Source organism: Quercus lobata, chromosome 8 (assembly GCF_001633185.2).
Source record: "Quercus lobata isolate SW786 chromosome 8, ValleyOak3.0 Primary Assembly, whole genome shotgun sequence".
NCBI lineage: Eukaryota > Viridiplantae > Streptophyta > Magnoliopsida > Fagales > Fagaceae > Quercus > Quercus lobata.
In genome coordinates this window covers 53,627,823-53,638,731 of record NC_044911.1, presented here as the reverse complement: position 1 = coordinate 53,638,731, position 10,909 = coordinate 53,627,823, and the positions used below count along the sequence as shown (strand labels likewise).

The window sequence follows — 10,909 nt, the reverse complement described above, 5'->3', positions numbered from 1 at the left end:
AGGTTTTTGAATTTAAATTATTTAATAGGAAAATCTAATGCATTGAAGATATTTTAGCTAAATTTTTTTCCAGTCCATATTATTTCAGTACCCAATAAAATAAAGAATGCCCAAAAAAAGGCCCAACCTATTGAGGAAATAAATTGGGCCGATGAAGAACCCAAAAAGCGATTAAACCCACTAATACCTCCGACCTTCTCCACAAACGGACCTAGCTAACTGGAAAGACTGCAATTCCTGTGGTTCGATTTTCCACCGGTTGTACCTTAAAAATTGCCAAATCACCAAAAATCAAGTGAAAATTTCAAAGGTACAACGAAAACAGCGGAACCCATCTACTACGTCCTCTCCGTATAGTCTAGGGTTTCATATTCAAAACCCCAAAATACTCCAAAAAGTTTCTTTACATTACGGTACACAGAGGGCGAGTCTTCCACTTCTTATTTTTTTCTGCCACAAAAATTCATACCCTAGGTACGCACTATTACCTTTCTTTTTCTTATTTTTTCTTAGGAAACAAACAGAACTTAGGGTTTTTTTTTTAAAAAAAAAAAAAATTTTGTTTGAATTGTCACTCACTGTTTCTTATTTGTGCGCAGAAAATTGTGTGTGTGTGAGAGAGAGTGATGGCTGGGAAGGAAGAGAACCGAATATTTGTTGGAGGTTTGTCGTGGAACGTCACGGAGCGACAGCTCCACCACGCTTTCGATCGCTTCGGCAAAATCGTTGAATGTCAGGTAAGATTCTCTCTCTTCATTTCATTGCTGTTCCTGCTCTGCTTGGTTGCCGAGAAAATTAAGGAAAATGAAAAGAAAACTAGGTTTTGGAATTTCAGTCTGGTGTTCTATTAGCCAAATACGGAAAAAAACAATGTATTACTTTACACTGGTATGCTTGTGAAAACCTGGAAAAAATATAAATAATAATAAAAACATAGTGATTTGTGATTCTTCACATTGGTTAAATCACATTAGAATGAACCAATGCATATGTATTATGTTTCTTCGTGTCGTGCTCAGCCATGACTTGACAAGTGAAGTATCTTGTCTGCAAAATTACGCTCGTGTTTGATTTGTTTTTAGGTAGTTTGAGGCATTAGTCCTGTGGCATTAAGCAAATCAAGAAGAAATTCAGCTAGGTTGCGTTCTTGCAAAAGCACTATTTTAAGAATAAGCTAAATTATGGACGCTGTTCTAGTAGTTTAAACATCTTTCAACAAAGAATTTAAGTTATATCATATAATAATTTTTGAAATTGAATTAAAAAATATATATATATATATATATATATATTTAGAAGCATTTGTTTTGAAATTGATGGATTTTGTTTGAAGTTCAAATTAAGAACTCCATTGGGACATCAAATTTGCGAGTGCCGGAAATTAAATCCTGTTGATTCTTGTTCTGAACCTTATATGTTCATGCTTTTAAGAAGAATGATTAGGGAGTAGTTAGTTAAGAAAATATGTCAGGTTGTTTATTCCTGTTCTCACTAAATTGAAACATGATTCATATGCCTATGCCTGCAATTACCCTTACTTTTATTAGTGGCTGTCATTAATTTTTGATATTATTGTTGTTTTCTTTTCTAATAGATTAAAATTCCTTCGGTCTTTTCGTAATATTAATTATTTTGGGTAATGGTGGTCACATTCTTTTGAGATCTTGTAGATGGATCTTTTTAAAGATGTTCTGGTCAGAGTGGTTTGCATTCAAGTTGCTTAACCTGAATGTCATTTTTTGATTAGATTAAGCAGGTTGTTGTAAAAAAATTGTCAACCGAGGAACTACTCACATGAAAGACAGTGTTTGGAAATGTGGTTGGGATCTATAAGATAATCTCATAAATTTGAAATGGGTAAGTTGGAGTAAAAACTGGCCAACAAATCAACACAAACATGATCTAGCAGACCATGAGAAGTACTGTTGAAGAGCTTACTGATGTTCTTTCTGGATTTTGTGGCTGAGGTTGTGAAGGTCGAAAAATGATAGTTGTTTGATCAAGTGATACCTTTATTCATTTGCTTGAAGAATTTTGCTTTTTTGTTTTAGACAGAATGAAAGGAGATACGTCTTGTTTATTAATTGGCTGTCCTTACACTAGTAAGGCTAAAACTTGAATATATAAGGTTATGTGAGGAACACAAGTTTTTCAGCTGGATACTGAGTCCTTATTCTTGTTTGTGGATTTAAATCAATGACGATCCATGTCAGTTTGATTTCTGTGTCAGAGAATCAAAGAGATGTGTCACCTTTGATATTGACTATAATTTGAGTGAGGTTGCATCTGCTATGGTTCTATGATTCTGAAACTTTAGTTACATAATACACAATGCTGCAGTTTTTCTGACATAGCTACTATATTTGATGGCAATGAGATACTCCCATCTTCTAGTGCAGCGGGCTCATGGAGTACAAGGTTCCTGTTTTTGAGCCTTATTCTCTTGAGGTTCTGTTTGGTTTGGCATATGTATTTGCTGTTACAATTAAGTTAATGTCTCTGGTTTTAGTTGGCAAATTCATGGTTGCCATTTGCGCTTGTCTTGGGTTGTGTGGATCCATTGAACCTTTGTTTTAACTGTCTAAACCATTTTAAGTTATACCATTTTCTTCAAGAGCCCTTGAACCACCAATTTTAGTTTTTCCTTGTTCATTTTAGTACTGGGCAGCTTTAGACTATCTGTAAGTTGACTTAACATATTACAATCATCCTCGTTTACTGATCTCGGCTGGACTGCTCAGGTGCCTGAAACGCATTCACATCTAGACTAAATCTTGATGTTTTATAACATGGTATTAATGGTTGGATGACTGGATTCATTATCTGAATTCAAAAATTTTGGAGTGTAGTGCATCTCCTTTTGACTGCCTGGGATGCTGAATCTGTTTAAGTTTGGAGTCTGGGTACTCACAGCTGGTATCACAGATCATTTCATCTATTCCCTCCAACTCTGCGCCAATATTCTACTCAAGGGCACAGAGATCTTGTACTTCTGTTGGCATGCCGACTGAAAGTTTTTATGGTAGTGGTAGGCTCTGTTTTCTGGTGTTAGATTTGTTCCATGTCAAGTTATCAGTTGGAAGAGGTGTATAGTTAGCGCCGCTTTTGACAATGTATCTGCCTGATTATTGCAATCATTTTTCTTTCCTGGTAGAACCGCTGAAGAAGGTGGCAGAATTATGGAAAAAGCTAGGACGTAGTCTCCCAAATGAAGACTATCAATTGGTTATATCCTTATTGTAGGTATTGTTTATGCTGTACTTGGGAAAACTCATAGTTGCAAGAAATGTTTTATGGGGATTTGCACTGCCTGATGTCCACGAAAAGTTTGGTTCTGGAAGAGATTCCTTTTTGTTACCAGTAGATGGGTACCCGCATTGTTTTCTTGTTCCGATATTTGTTGTTGAAAATAATGACTTCTTGATTGGGATATCGTATCCGATAGAATGCTTTGACTTCTGACCAGATTAAGTGGGATGTTGTAACAATTTTAGAGTGTTTACATGTACTTCTTGACCACATGGTGCGTTAAGTGAGATACCAGTTTATGCTGCAACTGGTCTCTCAGATTCTGTGAAAAATTTGAGGTTGGAGTCTCATATATTGTCAGATGACAGACATGTACCATCTGGCAGATTCTTCTGGTTTGTTTAAGAATTCTTTGCAATATGAAACACATTGCATTGCCTTATCCATAATGGCAAAGAAAAAGTAAGTTATCTGCTTTAGTTTTGAGATTCTTCCCATTTTGTCTAATTTTTATGCTGATCTTGTTGTTGAATTTACTTCTTTATTTCCTATTATTTTTAGTTGATGAATTATAATTCTAAATTTTATTATTTCTGTTTCCCTTAGAAATCTGAAATAGATTTGCATTTCATTTCATATCGTTTCATAGTATTTTGAATATTGCTTCTTGATGGTTTACCATTATCAGAAAAGAAAAGAAAAAGGATTTGCTTCATGATGGTTTACCACTAATCATGCACTAAACCAAATAAGTGATTTTGGCTATTAGGTCAATTTCAATGGGTTTGTATTGTCTTCTAGTTTTTCCGTTAGCTTATTATGAATTTATGGTCGCCGACTTGACCTTGATGTATGTATGGGGTTGGAGATTGAGCAGCCTTACCTTATAAGTTTGTATCTTAATGCCCTTTTCTTTCTTTTAAAAGTTGGTGTTAATACTTCTACATAGTGCCCTTTTATATATTATCTACAGTACCAGTTGTATTTGAGGTTGGTATTCTCAAATCCATTTCTTTTATATAATCATCAATTCCTTTGCAATTGGCATTATCTTTTCTTCAGTTTTGTGATTAATTGAAAACTTTAAGGATTAGTACTGACAAAAGATATTGCCTGAAATGCTTTAGGTTCTCCCCATGAGAAGAGCTGGGTAGTGCCATTAAGCGGCCACAAGGCTCTTGGACACTTTGGTCACTTATATGAAGTGCCAGTTCTTTTCTTCAGGGTTTGCTTTAGGTTTATAGCTATGAAGTTCCAGTTCTTTTTTGGAGGGGGTAGTCCATATGCATTTCTTAAGTAAATTATTTTTTAGCTTAAGCTGTAGTACACAAGGTCATGTTTGGCTTGATTGCTAGCTCATCATTTGTTACAACTGTGTTCTTTAAATAGTTGTTCTGAATTTTTAGTATTGCTTTATGCAGCTGATATCAATCAATTGCATTAAGCAGCACTAAAAAATCAATTGCATAAAATTGGCATGAGCTCATTACGGTCTGTTTATGTAGATCATGTTGGAAAGAGATACAGGCCGCCCTCGTGGATTTGGGTTCATTACGTTTGCAGATCGTCGGGGAATGGAAGATGCAATCAGGGATATGCATGGACGGGAGCTTGGGGATCGGGTTATCTCAGTGAATAAGGCCCAACCCAAAATGGGGGAGGATTTAGACCATGGCTATAGGGGAGGAGGCTACTCATCTAGTGGCAGGGGAAGCTATGGAGGAGGAGATAGGTCTACTGGGCAAGATGATTGTTTCAAGTGTGGGCGCCCAGGTCATTGGGCGAGGGACTGCCCTTTAACAGGTGGTGACCGCGGTGGGGGTGGAGGTTCATTTTCTTCACGTTCTAGGTTTGGAGGGGCTGGTGGCCGTGGGAGTCGTTTTGGGGGAGAACGTGATCGCTATATGGATGACCGTTATGATGGAGGTCGCTATGGAGATAGGGATCGTTTTGACAGCAGAGACAACAAATATGGCAGCCGTGATCGCCATGTTGGTGACAGGTATCCTAGTTTTAAGACAAGACAATTGTTAAAACAGTTAGAACAGTAACTGAAGTAGTGCTTTATGCATTTTGTATGGTCCTTGTTATGGTGATGGTGGCCATTTATATATATTTTTGGAATAGGTTTGGATATTCTAATTGTGAACATCGGTGGAACAAATGCCCATTAGATTTCAATTATCCTATTTAGAGCCTTGATATGGATGCTTTTTAACTTATTACCATGCAGGTATGTGCCTGGTGGAGACCGCATTGCGAGTGATAGGTATGGAGGTTCAGATCGTTATCCCCAGAATGGTTATGGCAAGGACAGAGCCTATGATAGGGATGGTGGCCCAAGAGGGGGTGGCAATAGGTATGGAAATGGAGGACCAGCACGGAATGAGGGAAGAAGTTACAGGAACAGGTCGGGTCCTTATGACCGCACTGACAGGGCTGGGCACCCATCTTCCATTGACCGCTACTAAATGTTCGTAGTTATTTTTCTTTTGGAACTTTTAGGTGTATAAACTCTGGTAGGTGCTTGGTTTTCAGTTATGTAGAATGTCGCAATTGGGATGAACCAATGGTTTAATGCATTTACTTTTATCTTGGCTTTTGTCCGATAAACATCCTTTTCCCCTGTATAAAACTTCATGAATGCTTAATGTCCATTCTCCATTTTTGATTAGGCAAAAGCACTAAATGAGATCTTTCAAATATGTGAAAGGGAAAACTGTTATCAGATCTTTAAGATATGAGAGGTAAACAACTTCGGGGAGCTTTTCAGTTCTCAACTGTCTGTCAAAACCGAAATATGGAAAGTGGTGCATTGGGAGGGAAATAAATGCTAGAACCTAGGGAGGTGAATGGGATATTCCAGATCTGAAACGACAATTCCTCAAAATTTTACTTGAGTGGACATAAGCAACAGAATTATTTGCTGTTTCTAATTTATTAGTGCTGTTAAATCTATGCAATCTCCAAGCTTAGTTGTGATGTAATCCTAGTATATATAGGTCCTGTATTTGCATTCTAATTTATTAATAAAATATTTTACTTATCGTAAAAAGAAAGGAAATGAGAAAATAAGAAGAAAGAATATATAGTAATGAAATGGAGGAAGGTAAAATTTTGGTCAATCATGGGGCTTTCACGGCAAATTTCCCTTTGGTATATATATTATGTTGTCTACGGCAATTTCTTGCGTCTGTTAGTCACTAGTGTACAGGAGAAGATTTGCAGGAGGGTTTGTAATCAACATATTCCTATTAATTAATTATAAGGAGTAGGAGAATAAATCGAAGTTTTGTGTTCCTACAAAAAGCCCAGTCTGAGGGACTAGACTATGGGCCTGAAGGAATCAAAGGACCCAAGGCTTAATATGTGTTCCTGCAAAAAGAAGAAGAATTCAGTTAGGGAAGTAAAGGATGGAGTGATAATAAGGCCCAATGTCAAAAGAAAGCAAATAAGTGATGAAAAGCTTTGTTCCAGAAGCAGATCAAGAAAGGGGTCCTCGAGAAAAGCCCATCAAGAAAACGGAGGGAACCCTGGAAAAGCCCATCACAATTGAGTTCCTTGGAGAAGAGGAAAAGATGAAAGGAACTTATGATGCCCTCAGTAGGTTTTGAAGTTCGAAATTCAACGTGAAGAGTTCGAGGAATCTCGGCCAGAGAAAACATGGGAAAAGAGGAAGGGTGCTTAAAGACTTTCCGAGTTCATCAATCTTGAAGAAGAATCTATACTATTTTCAAGAAAAGGCCCAACTAGGAAAATCCACAATCAAGGCATTTTTTTTCCAAATAACATTAAATATCCAAAAATTTAGTTAGTTGTCACATTGCAAAACAATGTTGAAAAATAGTATCTCGAGTGTCTAAAATTCGAGTTATAAGATAAAAATCGAGTTTTTAAGTCTCGATTTGCAAGGGCTGGTAGCTAAATCCACGTGGAACTCGAGTTTTAAAGACTCGAATTTCACCATTTTCAGACCCAGTGTTCATCATCTATGTTCTTCGTTGTTCTTCGTTCTGGGTTTCTTCATCTTCCTGGTTTTCTTCATCTGCTGGGTTTCTTCATCTTTGTCAGATCATTTTTCCTTCTTCTTTGTTCTTCGACGGTAGATCTAAAGACCAGATCATGCCTCTTCAAATTGTCTTTTTGTTCTTCAGATTAGATCGTGCCTCTTCAAATCGCCTCTTCGTTCTTCCTCTTCAGATCAGATTATGCCTCTTCAGCCTCTTCAAATCGTTCTTCCTTTGTTCTTCTTCTGATTTGATGTTCTTCAAGTACAAAATCGAGTCTTTTAGACTCGAGATCTATGTGGCATTATACTGACAACTCACCAAGTGGGAATCGAGTTTTTAACTCTCGAGTTTTAGATTGAAATCGAGTTTATGAAACTCGAGATGCTACTTTGCAACTTTCTTCAAACGCATCTTAACTTACGATATACTTCCTCCTCACTGTGCCAGTTTGCACATTCCCTCCACAATCAAGACAAGAGAACCTTCTCAGTGTCCCTTTTAAAGCTTTGAAAATAAGTTCTACCTCATTAACCTCAAAAGGGATCTGACTAACCTTAGAAGATGCCTTCTATGAAGGGAAAAACAACCATGACACTTTTAGACATGGGTTCCCAAAAAGACAAAGTAAGAGGAAAGAACAGCCACCAAGTTTTAGATCAAAGAGACTAACTCTAATACCAAGGTAGGGGAGCGCAAATGGTAATTTCAAGCCTTCCAAGACCAATATAAAAGGAGAAGGCAGTCACTCGAAGAACAAGTTAAGAAGCAAAAAAAAGAAGAAAGATAATATACACAATAAAGAGAAAAGAACTTAGAAAGTACCAAAGGGGTTTTAAAACTTAGGTCAAGTTCACATGGAGAAAGAAAACATTGTAAAAAGTCTTTTGGTGATATTCAAGGAGCTACGTTGATCCAAGGGCTCAAATCTCACAAGCCTTGTGAATCCAAAAAGGGGCTAACTAAATCTGTGACCTTTGAGACTTATGGGCTTTGTGGAGTATCTTTTGAAAAGGGCTTAATGTACTCAAATACTTGACTTAATTAAATAAAACTCATTGAAGTATTTTACACTTGTTTACATTACTGTTCTCTCTTGACTTTCATAAAATATTGTGTACATGTTATTTATATTTGTCCTATATTTATCTTTTGGAGTTCTTTGTGACTTGTGCACAGATCGATTTGGTATAACGGCCCAAGTAGGGCGTGGTAAACTGAGTCCAGTTCAGTGAGTTCACCCATTCAACATTTTATTCACTCCATGCCTTTTTTTTTAGCAACCCAAGACTTAATGCTGAGTTTAGTCTAGGGGGGACTATCCTAAAAAAGGGCCCCACAAGCTCACCTCAAAAGAGAATTCTTCAATTAATATAGTCTAATCATTTATGATTTTTATTTATTCTTGATTGCAAATTATTGTTATTACTTAAAAAAAGTAGGGTTAGAGACACATAAATTAGAATAATTTTGTGCCACAACTCGTCATGTGGTGAGTTATGATTGAAAAAAATGTGATGATGGACCATGTGGGAACACACTTTTACCAATTACAATTCACTACGTGACGAATTATGGTATAAAATTGTTCCAATTTATGTGTTCCTAGTACTACTATATTGAAAAAGAGTAATCATGTTCATGTCGTAATGTTTATATCGTCTTTACGTCATAAACTCATAATTGAATTAGAGCCAGTTGAACTCAGTCATATATTCACATTCTGCACTTAATGTTGGTCAGAACTCAGATAATATATCAGCAATGTCAAAGGGAAAATCTTACAAATTTGTTTTATTAGGTGAGTTGGGAAGTTGTAATTGGTAAACATTATTTTAATATATATGATACTTTTATCATTAAAATCATTTGTATCATATACCAATCATGATATTTATGGAATTTTGTATGTCACTGGTCTTATGCATATACGATGCAAAAATTTTAGGAACACAAACTAACTTACAAATTTTTTCACAATTATTTGTGTGTTTAACTGTGAGTAGTAGTTCATATAAAAGTGACAAGTTGTTAGTTACAATCTATCGTATGGATAGTTATTGCAAAAGTTGTAAATTAGTTTTTGATCCTAGAACTAATAGTCTCGAATCTATTTTTCTATTAATATTAGGCAGTTAAATAAGCTGATCAAAAATCAAAACATGTGTATAGACTATAGTCATATGAATAGTTGTAGCAAAAATTGTAGATTAGTTTATGGTCTTAGAAGTAATAGCCCCGAATATGTTTTTCTATTAATATTAGATTAGATAGTCAAATAGGTTGATCAAAAATCAAAACACGTGTATAGGGTTTACATATAATTCCACAGCTTGACTTGATTTGAATACACATAATTTGCAAATATTATCCAAATCATATTCATGGAAAGGTCATAAATATATTTCGTCTTCAACTTTCTAATGGTTCTCTCTTTACGGCACCTAGAATGGAACTAAACAGAGTATACCTTTCGACTCAAAGTATTGACTATTAATAATCCATTAATTGAATTTCAATGAAGATTGTGAAAATGCGCGTGGGCTGTTTCTTTGTCTTTGCTCCTTGTTCTTTTTTATGTGAACACGATCACTGAGATTTATTGCTTGCGTGGGAACAATGAAAATACAATTTGAGTGCTTGACTTACTTTGTCATGTCATCCATGGCTTTTAAAGAAGACTGATTAATTTAAGGATGCCCGAACTGTTGGGTTGTTGACTAGCAAGAGTTCATGCATAATGAGAAAGAGAAATGTGTGGAAATAAAACTTTGGCTTTATTGCCAAAAAGATGAAGTGTTGCAATCTTTTATGACTATGTGAGTGGAATTCCAACAAATTGTTTTAGTTAGGAAGGAAGGTATAATGAAAAGAATCTCTCTTTTCACTTTTTATTTTTTTGGGGTTGCAAATGTCAAATTCTGTCCACCTTATCATAGAGACTCTGAAAATTACACCTTTTAATTAATTACTTAATTAATGGGATTAAAAAGTGTGGGGCCCAAATGATTTATGGGCCAGGCGTATCTACCCGGGGAGAATCCAAAGGCCCAAGTCGAGGAAGGCTATGGCCCAAGCTCGACAAAATAGCCTATGGATACCGCCGAGGACAGCTCAGTCCTCGGCAGACCCAAAGTCCCCCCCTGAAAGAGGGGTAAAAACGGTATAGGACTGAAACTTGGAAGAAAGATCTAAAATATCCGGGGAAAGTTGCCCTTACTGCCATTCAATGCTCTGAACCTGACAGAGCCGCATTCTTTGGTTTTTACAACCACCCCCAACGACTTTGAATATGGGCTGATGGGACAAGTATCAATCTTGGAAAGGTTGACCCTATACGTGGACGAAGGACAATGAACGCAGACAAATATAAAAGGAAAAATAAGTAACCTAAAGAGGGGTGGGGAAAAATGGCCAAAAACCAGAGCCTCCCAACCCACCTCCAGGAGAAAGACTCCAAGGGTGAAGGAAAACTTAAACTTGTACGAACACCACGAAAAACCCACCGCCTGTCGATCAAGGCCTAGCCTTCCAAACCCACGCTCTACAAATGATATTGTTAGGGCCTTTTCACGTGCGAATCCGACACTGTTACGGTCCGCCACGAATCGTGTCCTTACAAAAAGCAAAAGAAAAAAGCTAAGATCTTAAAA

General features: G+C 36.6%; 1 protein-coding gene across 2 annotated transcripts; it reads left to right on the top strand.

Annotated features, from left to right (window-relative positions):
* Positions 1–219: 219 nt before the first annotated feature.
* Positions 220–5,923, top strand: LOC115955405 (glycine-rich RNA-binding protein RZ1C-like). 2 transcript variants are annotated; one of them, XM_031073522.1, is made up of 4 exons: positions 220–474; positions 600–737; positions 4,755–5,251; positions 5,483–5,923. In XM_031073522.1, exons 2-4 carry the CDS (start codon positions 627–629, stop codon positions 5,718–5,720), a joined length of 846 nt encoding a protein of 281 aa, XP_030929382.1. In that variant the 5' UTR covers positions 220–474; positions 600–626; the 3' UTR covers positions 5,721–5,923. The 2 variants fall into 2 exon arrangements, with proteins under 2 accessions (XP_030929382.1, XP_030929383.1); XM_031073523.1 differs by lacking the exon at positions 220–474 and adding an exon at positions 1,748–3,711 and having other exon boundaries at positions 648–737.
* The last annotated feature ends 4,986 nt before the right edge of the window (positions 5,924–10,909 follow it).